The sequence below is a fragment of the Protomyctophum parallelum genome (assembly GCF_964188405.1).
Source record: "Protomyctophum parallelum genome assembly, chromosome: 4".
In the NCBI taxonomy this organism is placed as follows: Eukaryota; Metazoa; Chordata; class Actinopteri; order Myctophiformes; family Myctophidae; genus Protomyctophum; species Protomyctophum parallelum.
This window is the reverse complement of record NC_139700.1, coordinates 34,872,587-34,892,674: the sequence shown is the minus strand read 5'-3', so window position 1 is coordinate 34,892,674 and position 20,088 is coordinate 34,872,587. Positions and strand designations below refer to the sequence as shown.

The 20,088-nt window shown below is 43.1% G+C and overlaps 1 protein-coding gene across 6 annotated transcripts in view; it reads right to left on the bottom strand.

The window, feature by feature from the left end:
- Positions 1–11,198: 11,198 nt before the first annotated feature.
- The window catches only part of LOC310856914 (uncharacterized protein), a 94,944-nt gene continuing 86,054 nt past the window's right edge, over positions 11,199–20,088 (bottom strand). For 5 of the 6 annotated variants that reach the window (XM_083762449.1, XM_083762450.1, XM_083762448.1 and 2 more), the window contains one exon: positions 11,199–16,938. In XM_083762449.1, the coding sequence (XP_083618575.1) occupies positions 16,883–16,938 (56 nt within the window). In that variant the 3' untranslated portion in view covers positions 11,199–16,882. The remainder of the gene's footprint in view (positions 16,939–20,088) is intronic. The other variant, XM_083762452.1, reaches the window with a different exon arrangement.

The window sequence follows — 20,088 nt, the reverse complement described above, 5'->3', positions numbered from 1 at the left end:
ACAGATGCACTAGAGTGGTCAACAGATGCACTACAGTGGTCAACAGATGCACTAGAGTGGTCTACAGATGCACTAGAGTGGTCAACAGATGCACTACAGTGGTCTACAGATGCACTAGCGTGGTCTACAGATGCACTAGCGTGGTCTACAGATTACAGTGGTCTATACACAGTGCAGTAGTTAGATGCAGTACAGTGGTCTCATACAGCTATAGATATAGTACAGTGGTCTATAGATACAGTACAGTGGTCTTTAGATGTATAGTACAGTGGTCTTTAGATGAAGTACAGTAGTCTATAGATGCAGTACACTGATCAGTTGCTGCTGGTTGTGCCAATGACCAGCCTAAAGAAATGAGACAGAGCCTTCACAGTTACTGCCCCTACTGTTCCAGAGCCTGGGTAATACAGTAGTGTAAGAAAGGGTTAAAAATGAACCCCATGGGACATTTTCTTTTCTTGTTAGCTGGCAGAATCTTAAAATAGACCCTTCAAGTATTAAGAGAAAACAGGTGGCGTTAAAAAAAATCCACCCTATGCATTTATATCTAGACTACTATGCTGAATACATGTAGAATCACAATGGAAACATGGTCCCCTAGGACTTTGTGTTGTCCTTTTAGCAGATCTGACTGTACCTCGTGCTGTCTACATTTCTGTCTGATAAAGTATTAAATCAATCAAACACTGTCCTAGCTGTGCCAATGTTGGCACCTGTGCCCACCCCTGCAGTATACTGTGCACTGTACAGTGTCACACACACACACACACACACACACACACACACACACACACACACACACACACACACACACACACACACACACACACACAGAGCACCATCTCTCCTCTCTCTGGCAGCGTGCCAGGGGGATCCCTGGGGAGAGGAAGACTGACAAAGACGATCCAAGGGCGAGGGCTACAGGCAGGGCATCTCCTAGCAAGTACAGCGAGAAACCTCGTATCTCCATGTTCTAACTTTATGGGTTGTTTTTGTCCCCTCCGCCCTGCAAATGAACGACTTCCTTGACCACACACTACTGTACGTTGTCACACAAAAGCATCGAAAGTAGCACATCTACAAGCTCGAGCTCCCTCCCCCCCTCTCTCTCTCTCCACCTCTCCCTCTCTCCCACCCTCTCATACTGTATCCCTATATGTATCCCTCTTTATATAACACACAACGAATTAGACCGTTCCTCACCCAGGAGTCAGCCCAGCTCCTAATCCAGACAATAGTCTTGTCAAAACTTGACTATTGTAACTCCCTCCTTACTGGCCTACCGGCATGTGCACTTAAGCCCCTCCAACTGATCCAAAATGCCGCAGCTCGCTTGGTCTTCAACCAGCCAAAATTCTCACACGTCTCCCCCCTTCTCCGCTCCCTCCATTGGCTCCCGGTCACTCCCTTCTGGCTCCAAAACTATGGAATGCACTTCCCATCACAATCAGAACTGCAGCCCCACTCCCAATCTTCCGCCGTAGTCTGAAAACCCACCTCTTCAGACTCCACCATGGCCCGTAGCACTAGCCCCTTAGATAGCACTTCATGTAGACTCTTAGATAGTATTTTAAATATAGCACTTTATGTAGACATAGATAGTATTTTAAATAGACTTATAGCATGTTACGTAGACAGCACTAGAATTGCATTTTATGTAGTCACTAGTCATAGCACTTTATAGTACACATGTATAATATATAATATAGTATAGTATGTATAGTTTACATAGATGCTCCACTGTTACGTTCTTAGCTTACGCAACTACTTTTTATATATGTGATGTATGCCATGCTTTTTGTTATTGCTTAATGTAAATCGCTCTGGATTAAGAGCATCTGCTAAATGCCTAAATTGTAAATGATGTCCCTATAACTCTCTCTGTCTCTATTACTCCAGGACCTGGCTAAGATATGTATGCACTTCATTTAGCTGAAGTGCGGAAAGAAACATGAGCAATTGAGACCAGGAAGTTGTACATGCCCTACTAACCTTCGGATGCTGTTATCATACGTGGATGTATAGCGTCTGAAGTGGTTTTCCAACAATCTTCGAACAAATGTTCAGTTGTTCAGCAGTTGTGACTTTAAGGCTACAGACAAACATGCATACCAGGTGGTACTACAGAACTGAAGAACACTCATAATAACAGAAGTGAAGAACAAAAGAAGAATCCGTCTGCTAGCACCGAAAGATCTGAAACGGCGAAGGAAATAGATTCTTTGCTTTGTTTTCTTACTCAATGATTCAATCTTTCCACAACAGAGGACAGTCTAGGACTAGGACAGGTATACCTGGATGATCTGTTCACTATGAATAGTAATGGGGGATATGTCTACTGGTGCACCAAAAACATTCTCTTCTGTCTTTTTTGTGGTAATGATGAGAGCGTTGTTATCAGAGAGAGAGAGAGAGAGAGAGAGAGAGAGAGAGAGAGATATGTCTGCCTTTGGTTTTGTGAGATCAACTATTTGTTATTAAGAGCTGATGACCAGAGACAATGGGTGTGTATAAAACATACCTCTCTCTCTCTCTCTCTCTCTCTCTGGTGTCCTTGAACAGAGTTTAGATGGGCCATCCATTATGTGACCCTTACACACACACACTTACATACATAACATGCACAAATGAGTTCCCACGTGGCCCATAATAAACACTGACATGGCTCAGTGCAACGAGTCAACTGCCCATTAACTATCCCCCACAAACTGACCTCAGTGCTAATGTATATCTGTAAACAGTGTCCAACTGTCCATATGGTCCGTTCTATACTGTAGATAACCGCTACTACTAGCTTCTGTCAGCATTGTTCTGACTTCTGCATGCATGCACGCACGCACGCACGCACTCACGCACGCATGCACGTCATTCATTTTTAAACAGCAGTGAGAAGTGTAAACCTGTTAAGAGTATCATATCAGAAGAGGAGATACAATGTTTTGGCTGATTCATGTAGTTCAGAATCTCTTCATCTCTTCTACCGTTTCTCTCTGGGTCCTTTAAAAAGAGAATTGCACAAGCAAAAATCCCTATATTTGGGGGTACGTCTTTCTTACACCAGAGTGTTAATAATTGGATGGAAACAATTCAATTCCCTTTCAAGATTGGAGAGGAATGAATAATCTACGGCAAATGGCCTGATGAACGGGAACAATGCTCATTTAGTATACTGAATGATTCAACTAAAATTACATATTCATATACTGTATGTCAGCATTCTCACTCAAACCCCGTCAACTGATCCAGAATGTTGCTGTGGCACAAGCTGCTCTCCAACCTCCCAAAATGTTCACATTTCTCTCCCCGTCTCTGTTGGTTAGTTCAGCTAACCGTCTGTCCCTTCCTTCTGTACCTCTCCATCACCCAGGCCAAACGCTCCATGCAAGGCTACACTCTTCTCCCTCCTGGCTGGCTCCATCCTTATAGTCTACACAGACATGAACCGTTTGCTTGACCACACAAATGCCAAGAATGTTATTTAGACAGCATGTTGTTTAGAGACAGATGCTACATTATGTTTACCCATGCATGCCCTAGTCACTGTGTAGCACTTCATTTGTTTATCCTTTGCACTCTATTTATGCAACCGTTTCCGCTGCCATTTATTGACTACAGTTCATGCCATTTTGACTCTGCTTTAGCACTTTGTAAATTGCCCTGGATAAGAGCAATACCTAAATTCAATTGTATAACTTTACCGCCTAGACACGCTCGTGACCTTATTGTAATTTAAACTATACACATATTGAAAAGTATTGAGGGATTGTTCAACAGCATGAATATAGACGTACGGCTCTGGACCGACATGAAGAATGACTTCATCTGTAATCGTATTTGCCTCAGTGTGATGTCGGTGTTATTCCAAAGCCTACTGACCTCATTCCCACTATCTATATGAGACTAGACGTTAGCCAGACAGTCACTCACTGGCCACTATGAGGAGCACACACACACACACACACACACACACACACACACACACACACACACACACACAGGACATCATAAACCTAGCCCTGTAAACATGACTCTCGTATTCATACGAGAGTCATGACGCAACTTCACCCTGGTTTTTGCAGACGCTACATTTACAAATAATTAAAATATATAAACATTCGCATTTCAAATATAAAGTACTCACAAAGTGTCCCACGGGTGTTAGTTAGTAGCAGCGCCAGCGATTAGAATTTCTGCATCCCGCGTTGTTTAATAAAAAGCATTTTTATCCGAGGTGTTATTTTGCCATTGGCTTTCAACTACGCGCCCCTATCGGTCGGGAGGAGGGTGGCACTCGGTGTGTTCGATATAGGTACAGTACGCTGACCGCCCTGCCAATACAGACTAATAGGCGAGTGCGCTCCCGGTGTGCAACTGTGGATTTCCCAAACGAACCCCGTTTGAAAAAAGTAGCCGGAGAGCTCGGACAAAAATGCTTTTTATTAAAGAACGCGGGACGCAGCAATTCTAATCGCTCGTGCTGCTACTAACTAACACCCGTGGGACACTTTGTGAGTACTTTATATTTGAAATCTGAATGTTTATATATACGGAAATCTTGTAAATGCAGCGACTGCAAAAAACAGGGCAAAGTTACTGCATGACTGTCATGATAATTATCATGGCAGTCATGTTCCAGGGCTATCATAAACCAAACCGTGAGAAGCTGTTTTCTGTGACCTGTGACTTGTGTGGAGGGGTCTCTCATTGGCATGTGTTAGGACCCACCTACCCCTGGGGGGGGTATTAATGTACTTAAGCTAAAGTCTGACTGAGATGTGTTGAGTCAGTACGTGGTGTTCCATTGTAACGCTTCACGGCTACTCCGTATTCGAATACATTCTATTCCAATACTCTGAAACTCTGAATTGTGTCTGTCTCATTATTGTTGTTCAACTGTGTTATAAGTGCTCACCGACAGATTTAACAACACACACACACACACACACACACACACACACACACACACACACACACACACACACACACACACACACACACACACACACACACACACACACACACACACACACACACACACGAAAAGCGCAACATGTCACTGAGACTGGGTGACAAAGTACCAAGCATCATGACCTATCCCCGGCTAGTTATTGGCTGGGAACCAAATGAACTCTGATTGTGTACAAATGGAACCAAATGGACCCTCCTTACGGGTCCATTTGGTTCCATTTGTACACACCCATATTTGTCACAGGCCCAGCCTGCATCCAGCCCTCGGTCGCACCTCGTGGAGACATTAGTTCCGGAGACCCTCAGCCCGCCACCTATTGACTGGCCAGAGGCCCCCGGACCCCCAGCTCACGACCGGCTACAAACCGGGCATCTGCAACTTCTTCAAAGCATTTTTACAGACACAACCGCTATTTACAGACCCAACAACCTCTATACAAACACTGAAACACGGCGAGTACAATATCACATTAGTCCATCTAAGTATGAATCTGTCCATTTTCAATTGTAACCTTGCAGTCATTTCCTCCATTATATAAACCTGCTTCAGTCTCTGCTTCCATTGGGTTATAGTAGGTGGAGCATGCATTGTGCAGTGCACAGTCTTAGCGTTAAGGGATATGCATTACTTCATGGTTAACAACCTTCCTATGATTCTAACACAAATGCGCCCCTAGGAATTATGGGACAGCACCAGGCAGAACACGATTGGCCAGCCTTCATGGGGGTCAGGGAGGGCATACTGTACCTACCACACACACACACACACACACACACGGCAAGCTCCTAGGGAGAAGTTTAGAAGTAGGGAATGTGCTCCATGTCCCTCTGCATTTATAGATGGGAACATTCATGAATAATGCACGTGTGTGTGTGTGTGTGTGTGTGTGTGTGTGTGTGTGTGTGTGTGTGTGTGTGTGTGTGTGTGTGTGTGTGTGTGTGTGTGTGTGTGTGTGTGTGTGTGTGTGTGTGGTGTACAGTATGCCCTCTCTGACCCCCATGAATTTGACTCAAATCATCTCCTACTGAGGCTACTTCTATTGACTGCTCAGGAATGCCACAAAAACGAAAAAAAAAAAAAACTATCTCCATTCTCCATGAATTCAAGGCTTCATTGGGTGTGTAATTGATAGAAAATGGTTCATTATTTGTGTGAAACAACTCCTAACAGTGAATATTTTGACTAGCATTCTCAAAGTAGAAATTCCCTTCCCTGGCTCCCTGAATTAATTTTCCTGATGGCTGCCATCAGGAAAATGGAGTTAATGTTAATGATACCAGCATGTACCTGTACTTGCAGATCACGTCAATCATGTGTGTGTGTGTGTGTGTGTGTGTGTGTGTGTGTGTGTGTGTGTGTGTGTGTGTGTGTGTGTGTGTGTGTGTGTGTGTGGTGTGTACCTCACACAGGGCAGCCAGATGATGGAACATTGGGGGATAGACATCTCCTCCAATGGGAATCTTCATCCATTTCCATGACAACTGCTTCATCACGCAGCCAGGGGTAGTTCCAAGGTTGCCATGACCACCAAAGTGTGTATTCAGCTGAAATCCTCCTCCACCTGTGCTGCGTCACGGTGAGACATGTGTTGGACCAAATGCAGAACCACAAGCAGGCAGATAAAGTTGAATGATGATTTATTCACAACTGGACAGGACATACAAGGGCAGGACACTGTGACAACAAACTATAAACTGACAAGGGAACACTGAACATAAGGTTTAAATAGTTTGTAAAAAAATAAAAAACGTGTAGGCCTACATCACCAAAAGGAGGGCGGCAGCTAGCGGCGCCATTTTTGTGGGATTTAAACCTATATACTCTAAGATTTAAACTCTAGCCCACATCACTCAGAATAGAGTGACGGTGGTCTGTTTTTGTAAACATTGAGCTCGTTCCTGGCGACAACACAGTGAGTCGCTAGAGTATATAACATTAACATATATTATATGTTAATGTGTTGGCTCCAGAGTATATTATACTCTAAGCTAAGGAGCCAACACAGAATGGAAAGAAAAAACGTCGGGCTCGACATACCTTGGTTTACAAGCACCATTATGAGAGGTCAGCTTATGGTTGCACCGTGCAACCATAAACTGCAACTTGCACGTCGTTTGTTGAACTCCCTCTGGTGTTTAAAAAAATAACACACGCTCACCGTGTTGTAAACAAACCAGACAATCCCAGAAATATGCAAATATGGCGGCCGCTACCACGTTACACGGTGATGTTGACGCTCCGCTCTATAGATTAGACACAGGTGCAACAATAACTACAATCAACACACGATAGGCTGAGACTTAACTGGACACAGGTGAAATACAATTGCAATGCAGACTGATGAGACAAGGCAGGTAACAACAAATAGAGCAGACAGGAAACACTAGGAACAGAACTACAAAATAAAGGTATACAGTTCATGACAGTACTATGGACAGTACCCCCCCCTTCCTAAGGAATGGATCCTAGACATTCCAAAAACTAGTCAGAACACCTAGCAGATCTTCAACCTCAAAACTAGTTATGCCAAAAACACTGTACAGACTGTGGCAGGTAGCCTAGAACAAAAAGTCACACAGACTGCACTGGGGTGCAGAGTTGCGGTAGCAGAGTCTCAGTGGAGGAGAGCTGCAGCGGCCGCGGCAGTGGGGCCTCAGAGGTGAGCTGCAGCGGCCGCGGCAGCGGGGCCTCAGAGGTGAGCTGCAGCGGCTGCGGCAGTGGGGCCTCAGAGGTGAGCTGCAGCGGCCGCGGCAGCGGGGCCTCAGAGGTGAGCTGCAGCGGCCGCGGCAGTGGGGCCTCAGAGGTGAGCTGCAGCTGCGGGGCCTCAGAGGTGAGGTTCTGCGGCGGAGCCTCAGAGGTGAGGTTCTGCGGCGGGGCCTCAGAGGTGAGGTTCTGCGGCGGGGCCTCAGAGGTGAGCTGAGCGGGTGGGGTCAACATATGCCCTTACTGAGCTGCATTCACAAATTCAAGACATCTGTCTTGTGTCATATGCCCATATGGTTTGACCAAACATTTTTGTTTGATATGGGGGGGATCTTACAAGTCGCAATGCAACGCATTGTCGCTTATACTACATCTGCATCGCTGAATTGCATTTGTTGCTATATTAAGTAACATTTGTGGGGAACCCCTGGAACCCGCCCCTCAAGGGTCCCTGACTGTACCCCACTTTGAGAAGCACTGATCTATAAGGAACCTTTTAAGTCCAAGGCTATAATTCACTTTCTAATGGACAGCACTATAAAGCAGCTTCATCAGCACTGTGCTGGATCAATTAACATGAAGGGAGATAAGAGGGGGAGAGAAAGAGAGAGAGGATTTGACAATTCTGCTAATAATTATTAACCTTCATGCCAATAAAGCACTCTGAACAGAATTGAGAGGGGGAATGAATGGGCGTGTGTGTGTGTGTGTGTGTGTGTGTGTGTGTGTGTGTGTGTGTGTGTGTGTGTGTGCGTCTGACCAAGAAACATATGTACTGTACATTTTAGTAGACAGTACATTGTAAGAGAAAGGCAGGGTTAGGTACGTCTGTGTGTGTGTGTGTGTGTGTGTGTGTGTGTGTGTGTGTGTGTGTGTGTGTGTGTGTGTGTGTGTGTGTGTGTGTGTGTGTGTGTGTGTGTGTACGTATGTGCCGTGAGCATGTTGAAAGGGGGTAAATGATGAGCCTTGAGCATTGCCTCATTACTACAACCCCAGGGAGAGAAAGACCTCCTCTGTGTGTGATGGATGAAGATTACTTTATTTATGACTCCACCCATTCATGATTCATCACCACAGAGAGAAGAGAGTAGAGTAGAGTAGAATAGAGTAGAGTAGAGTAGAGTAGAGTAGAGTAGAGTAGAGTAGAGTAGACGATTGGATGAAAGATTCAAGAGGAGAGATTGAGAGGCGAGCAGAGATTCATTCAAGTGAGGAGAGGATACATTACTTTAACAGTAATTCATTGAGACACTTCAGCTCAGATTGACCATAAAAAACTATTTATTGCGTTTGCAAAGCTATTGGATGTTAGTATGGCGGTGTGGCTCTGCTCATGTGATATCAGATAATCTGTGTACTGAGACACAGGTATATCACATTTGATATCTCCGATTATCTGTGCACCGAGACACAGCTCTGATATCAACGACCCCCCAGAGCAGAGCCATCTGCTATTCATGCTATTCTTTTGAATAATCTGTGGGTTTTGTGAATACTGAACCAATTAAACTAAATAATAACTAGTAATGATCCACACAGGACGATGACTCTGAATAGTCCACTGATATTATAGTACACCGCTGCTGCGTGTGTAAACTGATATCATGACTCATACCCGCTCTTGGTTATGCCTGATTTATATACTTGAACGTACGACGCAGCCTGCAATCGCGTGCCGGAAATAGAAGCTCTACATTACAGGGGTGTCGAACTCAACTTGGGGTGAGGGCCGCATTGGTCAAAAGGTCACTTGATGGGGGCCACAACCAGATGCGGACGCACGCTCGATGTCTCAGTCAGTCACTGCTATAATATATAGATATATTCTACTGTAATTAATAAACAATGCAATAAGGATCCCCAACAAAACATTTGAAAGTAAAACATTTCAATTTGAAGTAAAGACATTACTTGTCTACCTGTTTACATCTGCTAATATGCAAAATATCTGCAGTTTCTGTTCAGTAATGTGTGGCTTTTGTTCTTATGTTTCAGGTGTTGATCACCTGAGAGCTATTACCATGTCAGCACAATATCTGCAGTTTCTGTTCAGTAATGTGTGGCTTTTGTTCTTATGTTTCAGGTGTTGATCACCTGAGAGTCTACAAGCTCACAATGTGTCGCATACAGTTACACAGCGCGTTGTAGATCTGCTATTTGCAGCTCCTTCATACAAGGAAGTCTAAGTAAGAAGATGAAGGGTTCTCTTAATTAAGCTGCGTGTAGCAATATCAGTGTGTGGATAATAGTGAGTGGCTTAATGCAGTGGTTCCCAAACCTTTTCATGTCAATGCCAAATTGGCACTAATTAGCCCACGGACCCCCATTTGAAAACATATGCCAGAGACCCCCATAAGAGAAGATCTTTACGGCTTTAGCAGAGATTCTCAACCCGTTTAATTTCAGGGACCCCGCCCCCAGTTTGACATGCATTAGTCTACGGACCCCCATTTAATGACATTTCTATCTCTGGGACCCTCATATTGTAAAATCAAAGTTAATTTAACTCTGAGAGTGTACAAATCTACAGAGTTACAGACCCGCAAGGGTCCATTTGGTTCCAAACTATCATTTAGCTGGGGACCCCCTGGAACTCCGTCAAGGACCCCTGGGGGTCCCCGGGCCCCACTTTGTGAACGGCTAATTTAGTGAACCCGTCTGGGGAACCACAGAGGCCGTGCCTGTCCCAGGTTCGATTCCGGGCCAGGCCATCAACAAGCTGAGTGAAGAGAAAACCACTGCTGCTGCTCTCCCCAGCCCTTCTCTCACGGTCACCACTTCACCGAAAACTCAACTATGAATAGGCCTTTATGGGCAATCCCCCTGGATACAGGTGAGTAAAGGCTCATACATAGTCTGGATTTTCGGTGGTGAGGTGACCACCGAACTACAACATGACGTCACAAGCCGTGGTGAAGAGCAAACCACCGCTCCAGCCCTTCTCTGTTTTTACTCACCACCGCTCAATGTTACTTCAGCTCCGGTGGTCAGCTCACCTGAAAAAAAGTCTGAAAATCCAGACTGAATGAGCCTTAAGTGGGAATGAAGTGAGGTGGAATGCAATGCGGGTGTGGCCAGATCGAGTAGAAAGACAGACAGACACACACAGGTCATAACTGAAACACTGCAGTTGTGTCTCAAGTTGTAACATTCTACTCCCTATAGCTTCCACTGACCTCACAACACAAAGGGTTTAAAAGTCTAGATTCAGTGTACGGATAGTACTGGTAGTCTCAGTCTCAGTCTGGATGCCATGCTCCCAGGTTCCTTGTTGTGGAGATGTACAGATGGCATACTGAATGATGTATGTAGGATGTACTCTATATTATGGAGATTTGGAGACACATCTGTCTTCATAGTTCTTGCTTTGGACTTTTCTCTTGTCTATCTACTTTACATCTACTTCTATTCTATTCTCAAAAGTTTATTTCTTATGTTTATTTTCAAATAACTGAGAACCACTTAAGTACAGAAATTCTGAGACAGGCTTTGAAAACAAAGTATTCACAAATTTCACATACAGAAAAACGGTCGACAGCCATAGTTATTTATTGAAGAGGAAGAATTAATGTACATGTCTAATGGTTTATGCCTCCAAAACAGGCAGAGTACAGATAAATAAAGCCTTATTATTTATTTATAAAAACAATCACGGATCATCCCACAAGAACAAAATCCACAGTCATCAAAACACTTTTGAAAATTCAAAATTTGTACACAGAACATATTTACATCATTTTGTTTGCTTTGCCCTTTTTCTCTTTTCTTTGTACATGAAAATAAAAACTTTGTACCTTCTTTGTTTTTAGTACAAATAAAATTGTAAAAATCTTTCTGGCATACAGTGCAAAACTGTAAGGTCTATAGTAATGATCTCTCAAAGCCACTGTTAATAGTTTAGTAATAATTATTCTAGTGCATTTTTTTAAAATGGGAACACAATTCTTGCTGATGAGTGCACTACACCCTCCAGAGGTGATGCTTTCAGCGCACAGGAGATTTGTTTTTTCAGTTTGTTGATCCAAAGACAGAATAAAAATATCTTCAAAAATAAAATGATTATAAAGAAGAAAAACAAAAGAAAAAAAAGGTTGTTGACTTTGATCCTTAGTAGAGGGCATGTTGTATTTATTTCATTTTCGAGGACTGCTATCATCACGCCTATATTATGTTTTTTAACACCTGCAAACCACATTATGAGCTTGTAGATCAGCTATCTTTGGTGTAAGCTTAGCCTAGTGTTCAAGTGGACGCACAACAAAACAGAAGAGGTGGGTTCAGTTCTGTAACTAAAGCACATGTGCTCTCTTTGGTAGTGAGTCACTGGAACAAAGGCCCTGAAGAAGCACACATGCAGGATGATAATTATGTGTCGCTCATTTTACACAGACACACAACAACGGCAACATTAAATGACAGAGACAGAGTAATTTTATTGTCTACTCAGGTTTATGTGAACACCGCAGACAGTTTTTAAGTTGCTTGATTCAGTATTTAGATATTTAAGTCTCTTCCGGCCTCCTCCTGGAGGAGGTTATTTTCCAAAATTATTATTAAAAATAAATAAAAACAGTACATGAAAAAGCACGGCCCCTCACGTATTGGAAGGACACTATCAGTCACCAGAAAAAAGGTTGGGTGTTTTCGATGAATCTATCATGGTTAAAATGGATTTTGAAGTTATAATGGGTTTGTATCGGAAAGAATATCAAATATCTAATTACTGAATCAAGTAACCTAAAACCGTCTGAGGTGTTCACATGAGTAGATGATAAAATGACCAAAAGGGTGTTGTTGTTGCGGCAGTTGAGTACATTTATGAATATAACTAAAAGGTGGGAGACAATAAATTAACCCAACAAAGTTAATGGTCTTGTGAAAAATGTGTGTATGCAACTTCATTCCTAAACACAAGGCTATGCATGCAATTCCTTTATACAAGTTGTTAAAGCATCTATTTCCATGATTGTAGTCACTTGGTGACATCGCATGGAGATGCTAGCCTGGCTCCAGCCCTGAATCGCTACCATTAAAAAAAATATCTCCTGGCGAAGTGAAACGAAATGAAAATTCAGACTGATTGTCAGGCTATGGAGATGCCATATTATAATCACTGCCACAGTGCCCCCCAGGGGGTGAAAAGTGTAAGGACAATTCAACATTTCCTCTGGTATATTCATAGTGTGATAGTGTGAACGATGAACAAAAATACAATTTTGATTGTTTTGGCAACAGTATACTACGCAGCACGACTGAAAACATGATTCTCAGTCTCTTTGATTGTCTGTGAAAATATATGGCAGCATAATTATGTAAAATTGATATTGCATATTTTAATAGGAAAACGAATCACGCAAATTTTTAATTGTTTGAATTCAGAACCAGAGCAGAAGGAAAAAAGCATAACATTTTTTACAGAAAAGAAAGATGGGGGTGGAAGCAAGATGAAATTATAGTAAAAAAAAAGAAAAAGAAGAGAAGAGAAGACAGAGAGAGACAGACAGGGGTTAAGGAGATGAGGAGAAAAATAGCAAATAATCACCGGAGCGAGGGGGGGAGGAGAGGAGGAATGTCTGCTGTGCCTCTTTTCAGCAGAGATGGCATGTTGTTGTTGGTGTGCATTATTCCTCCAGCTATGCCTATGAATCCCATTGGCCTCAGAGGGCCCAGGCAGGCAGAGCATGGGAGGAGAAAATCAATGTGCCGGAAATATAGATCTATGATGTATTACTGGGTGGATGGCGAGGCTTCAATGCAACCTCTGTGTGTGTGTGTGTGTGTGTGTGTGTGTGTGTGTGTGTGTGTGTGTGTGTGTGTGTGTAAAGAAATAATAGGTTGCAGAGGGGAAAATACACCAGTACAGTGATGGATCAAACATCTTTCCGTTCCGTAAATTCAGGATTTCTATAAAATCCATACATTGTAGACTCCTTTGGCATGAGAAGCAAATAACTGCTCTATTATCGTAACATTTTATTCAAATTAAAAGTCAACTAAACCGCCCTGCGACACAAAAACATGACACTTAACTTTTTTTCTTTCTATAAACCTTTTACACATTTATTTTGAAGGTAAAAGCACGAGATTGTCTCTGTCTTTTAAAGCTGGAAGCATGCAAGAATACTTCCTTACAAATATTACTACAAATATATACTTCAAACATCTATATACCTAAAGTGCTCATTAAAAAAAAGAAGAAAAAATAATCTCTATAGCCATGGTCTTATTGCACTCCAGTGACGGACAAACAGAATGCTGTTGTATTGCAGTGATTGTCAACACTGACTTGTAGATTGTATATGATGGCAGTGACAAGCAGAACAGAAGCCTATTGAATTACACCCACTGATTCAATTTCAAGGATGCACCCGCCCCTTCAAAGCACAACACTGTACATATTAAAACCCATTTAGACCTGATGCAGAGTCCAAAAAAAACCACCTTCTAAATAGAAAGTCTTCTGAAATGTTACTATTAGGCTATAGTCTGTCAGGTGGAAACCTCATATGTCATTCAAATAAAAATAAAATAATAGCAAAAGCTACTGCGTTTTGAGCGTTATTTTACGGGGGGAAAAACACACACACATAAAAAGGTTAGCATGTAAGAGGTTTTTGCCCGACAACAGCGGTATATATTATATACAGTATATCATATACTGTATAGCAACAACTAAAATGACACAGAGGTGTTGCCAGGTTGAAAGGTATAGCAAGCAATCCAAGGTCTAAATGGGTAACAACAACACATGTAATCCGGTACAGTTAGCGAGTGATGCTAGTTAGTGAGAACAGAATCACCAGATATTAAATAATAGTGGTACAGGTATTTAACTCCATTAAAAACTCCTCCGTTTGAGAATAGGGGGAAACTTAGTGGCTTTGCGTCAGTTTCGGAAATAAGTGGCTTCGAATAAGGATGTCCTGTATTAATCAGGGGTGGCTATTACTCTCGGCAGATTTGGTCTCAGTTGTGATTGGATTTCATTACCTCTGAAGTAATTAGGTACCCAACCAGGGCCCAGTATGCAAACATGGGGCGGGTTTAACACCAGAGGCATTTTTTGAATCCACCCCTTGGAAATGCAGGTTCCACACAGAGATTCCAGACTAATGCACACTTTACACAGTGATATGAATCTGGCCGTGGCAGACTAGGATGACTCCAGTATCCAATACCTCCACATGGATACGGAGGGACATTCCCAGCAGTGATCGTCTCAAAAAGCAACCACACACACACTCTAGTTCTAAGACTGACAAAAAAGCGATCAGCAACACTTGAGTCTAGCGTCATCATGACGAGACAAAAAGTCAGCACAGGCCTTCAGTTTGTCCCGGACCATCCAGTTTCAATGGATCAACGATTCAAAAGGAATATTAAAATCTAATTTAGATTCGTGGACATTCGCCGGACATTTCATTGGTTCCAGTTCCGAACCAACTTTTAGGGTTCTGAACCAATTCATTCTCAGTGGAAACACTGAGAACCAGTTCGGTTCAACCTCGGTGGAAAAGGGACCAGAGAGAACCGTTGTCTCTATCTGGCCAGGCTCTCTGCTGGTGAAACTGACTCGTCATCCATTAGTCATGTCTGGGGTTGTGACTGTGTGTGTGTGTGTGGTTCACATGTGCCCCTGCACTAAACAGCACAGCAGTGCATCCTAATGACTCTACTACTGGTCTAACCTTATTGTGTGTGTGAGTGTACGTGTGTGTGTACTGTGGAAGATAAGCAGAAAATACTGGATTGACTAAATTGCCTCGGGGGAGGAGGGTGTTGCTAAACTCCATCCTTACAGAGAAACTGATGTCACTCCCTCATCCCCTTGGTCACGGAAGTGTTTTCTCTATGGAAAATAACATTGGTTATCTTCGTCTCATATAAAAGAAAACTGTCCCAGAGCTATTGTCAGGAAGGTGGCTCTGTGTAGTTTACGATAGTCAGTCAGTCACTCATCGTTTCCTTGTCAGATGCTTCATATCCATATGAGCCAAGCAAGCCGCCTGGATTGCGTGAATTACGTCAGAATTTCGGTGCTCTATAGAAAACCACTAACAGTTCCTGGTTCATCAAGCATAGAATGAAACCAAAACCCAGGAGGACACAAATCCTTAGAGTTCCTCCAAGATAAAAAGTTTGGTGGGGGGGGGGGGGGTTTCTTTGAAATAATTTAAAACAGCATCATAGTCAATGACATGTTCTTGTGAGATGTTAAAACAGTGGTTCTCCATGGACATCTGGAAACATTTTTGTGCCAGGGACCCCCAATAGTGAAGATTACATTTGCAAATATTTCCCCGATTTTCCCCCCCAAAAAATGCTGGCTCACGAGTCACGACTCGCTTGTAGATGTGCTATTTTCATATATAGCCCAAGTATATAAATGAAGGTTAACGTGACTAAATTGATTTGTCATGCTATATAAGTGTTTCCATTGGGGACCCCTCAAGGACAACTGTGAGAACCACTGCATTAAAACATGTGAAGACCAGTCAGAACATTACATGTTAGAATTAGCAACATAACAAAAACAGACCACTAGGTTATTATTGCTTCGTGTTTAAAGCTTCCATCTGCTACAAAGTGAACTCGTTAAAGCCGGGAGAGGAGATAGATGTGTGCTGGTCCTCCTCGCGCCACAAAGGGACCCAAAGGAAGTCCCTCAAATAAAAGGTCACTTAAAATCTCTTCACAGTTGGCTGGAAGAACTTTAAAAAATAAAAAATAAAAAATAAGAAAGAAAGAAATCTAGTTCACTCTCTCTTTTCCCTCTCTCTGATCGTCATAGTACTGTACTGGATCCTGTCTTCATAACCTCAGAGTTATGACAGAAAGCGCTGCAGGCAGACTGCAATGCAAGGCACAATGGAAACATCAACAGAGTCAAAGTCCTCCTCACTTAACTTTGACACCTGCCCCCCCCCCCCCCCCCCCCCCCTTCATAAAATGACGTATGGGAAATGTAGTCCTGTCATCCTGGGGGGGTTGTTCGTTAAAGCAATTTTTTGTGTTTGGGGTTTTTTGTGTGTGTGTGCACGGATCTACCGTGAGTGTGTGTGTCTGTCTGTCTGTCTCCCAGAATGTCTGACAGACAGAGAGGCTTTGGACACCTGTCCTGTCCTTGAGTCCAGACGATCCAAGTCGTCCGGATGAGAACGCCTCCGTCTCCACTGAGAGCCCCGTGGACGATGTGGTCCAACGTCAGCATCAGCAGAAGATGTCCCCGTCGCTCTGAGGTTCTGCCGTTACAGTGGCCTTACCATCTGGAGATAATCCAAAGATAATAAGAGAGAAGCATGCTTTTCTTGATATATACATCAACGAATTGACACAAATACATTGCTATTTTATCTCTCAAAAATAGCGAGAATAGCCTGTAGTGTATACACGATCACAACACATTGTGCGATTGTAGATGTGATATACCAGTAAGAGGCCTGAGGGCGAAAAGCGTGCACGCATCCGCCTGGTTGACAGCAGACTGCTGGGCGAGTGCTGGTGCTTTGGCATGGGGGGTCAGATCAACATTTGGAATGAATTCTGTACTGGCCATATATGGAGCGTGTCTTGAGTGTAAAAGGTTTGATGAGGTCAGATCAACATATGGAATGTCAGAACAGGTCAGCTCCATATATGGAGATCTAAGGGTGGCAGCGGGTGCAGTGTCTTGAGTATACAAGGTTTGATGAGGGCCCAGGTAGGGCTGGGCCTTAATTTTCGGGCCTGTTGAGAATTCTAGTTTTCGCCAGCTGCCAGGCGCGGCTGCACTAATAACTTTGGGGCAGGCCCGTCTAGAGTTTAAATGGACAAGTATCAGTCAAAAGGGACACATCGAAGAGGAAGGGTCAACATAGGGAATGTCAGAACAGGTCAGCTCCATATATGGAGATCTAAGGGTTTGAGGTCAGATGTAGAGTTGCTGGCCAATATTGATGACATCAGGAATCTCCATATATGGGCTTAATATTGATGACATCAGGGCATGAACATATATGGTCATGCCTGGGGGTGATTAACATATATGGTCATGCCTGGGGGTGATTAACTAACTAACTAACTGACGGGAATTGCACGTTTTCATAGTAAATGTAGTCTCTCAAGACAGACTGTTGCCTCGCGTCACCTGCGGTCGCAATTAACAGTTGTACCCCTACACAGCACAAACATCTTGGTCAGATCAAACTCATTCACCTCATTTCAGGGATCGCTCCGTGTCAGACTGCGAGACATGTTTCTGTCAACATCATTGTTAAGATGCCACGCAATTCTATGTTCACTTCCCATGTCATCATGTCACTTTTGGTTGAGCTGAAGGTTGATACAGAAGCTTCACTGTTTATTCTGAATACTTTTGAAAATAGCAGATCTATACCAGCTCACAATGCATCACATTCATTCATTAAAACTATGAACTCTGACTGCAGGGGGATATATAATAATGATCATTATAACAATGTGCAAGAACATATTTAAAAAGAAGGAAGAACTTTATATTTGTGGACAATCAAAATATGTTTTTTTATTTTAATGTGGTGTCATTAAAATTAATCTGGATATGGCAGACTCACTATCTAGAAAATAAAAACATGGCACTTCATTTAAAATAGGTTACAGACCCCTGTTATATGCGCTTATTTTTATAGACCTATTTACTTGAGACATGGCAACAGCCTCTTTTTGCGTCTTTTTTTTGTAAAATGTTGAGATTAGAAACGGCCATAATTCTTTCATTTCTCAACCTTAAAAATAAATAAAAACATCTCCATAATCCTTGGGAAGTTTGCTTTCATATGCTGTATCACACCCGATTCAAGTCTTCTTCAATAAAATGCTACGAGCGAAGACCATATACCATCGGGGCCACAGGCACAGCATTAAGCAGCAGCATTCAACTCATTCCTTCATCATGACTTGAATGAAATAAAATATAATAAACGTTATTTTACTGGTGTTTTTCAATAGAAACAAATTATTTTGAGGCATAAAGGTGACAGCATGCAGTGCAATAGGAATAATTAACTGAGTCTCCTACCGGATATTATGGGCTCAGGAATGTGACAAAAACTAAAAAACCTCCATGAATTCAAGGCTTCATGGGGTGTGGCACAGTGGCGGAAGGTTCCTATAACGGCAGTGGGTGCAGCCATGCATATTTGCGCTGCGGCTGGCTGCTATTAGCTCTTAAAAGAGCCGTTGTGTTGTGTTATTATTTTGCCAGTGGGTTCTTCTGCTCCTGTGCACCCCCGGAGTTGACGCCACTGGTGTGGCACCATAGTTACAGCCCCAAGCTATGGGACCTATCGTCACCATAGTTACAGCCCCAAGCTATGGGATCTATCGTCACCATGGTTACAGCCGTCACCATAGTTACAGCCCCAAGCTATGGGACAAAATTCCTCATCCTCAAACTGCGTGAGGCCAACTGCTACACTGCACACCTGCACTGTTCCCCTCACTGTTTAGACAGACACAAAGCTGCACACCTTTCATTTACGCATCATGACAGTGGTCAGGAGGTGCATGCCAGAGTTCTTATTTTCTGCCCGAACCCGACCCGGCCCGGCCCGACATTTTAGGGCCGGGCCGGGCCCAAAAAATATGCTAATTAGTCGGGCCTCGGGCTCTGTGATTTTCCGTGATTTTTTTCAAGAATGTTATTATAATACAAATAGCAATTCTGTTATTTGTGTAATGTGTAGGCTATATAGCCTACAAGTATGTATTTATTATGAAGAGGGCTGCGCTATGGTGATTCACTTGTGACAGGAGGAAGACGGAGGAGTGGAGGTGGGGGGCTTGGAATGGATTACTGACTGCGCAGGCAGAGAGAAGTGAACGGTGGCGGTGGGGTGGTTGTTTAATGTTTATACCGCTGGCTGGCCTCTGTTTTGCGGCGCACCAAATGAGCTTCAGTTCATAATGCTAAATGTTTTATAAATCAATCAGATTATCACACGATAGACTGCAACATGACAAAAACAGTTGCACTGAGCCATCTCGTTAAACCCAGCTGGCTAGTGGCTGTGATGAATAACCTAATCATTAGGCCTAATCAACGTCATATAGTCACCAACCGATCCATATTCAATTCAATTCAATTCAATTTTATTATAGTGTCAAATCACAACAAGTTGTCTCAAGACACTACAACCAACAAAGTTCCACCCAGAGCAAGCAATATTGCGACAATGGTAACGAAAAACTCCCCTTTAGGAAGAAACGTCAGGCAGAACCCGACTCTAGGGTGGGCGGCCATCTGCCTCGACCGTGTCGGGGGGGGGACAGAAATATACAGGTGGGCTCCGTGGAGCATTCTGTAGTGTATGATCTGACCACGCAATGTTAGGCTACAGGCTATTTGATTTACAAAATGATTAGTATTATAACCGCCGTCCCCGGCAGCGGCGCTCCTC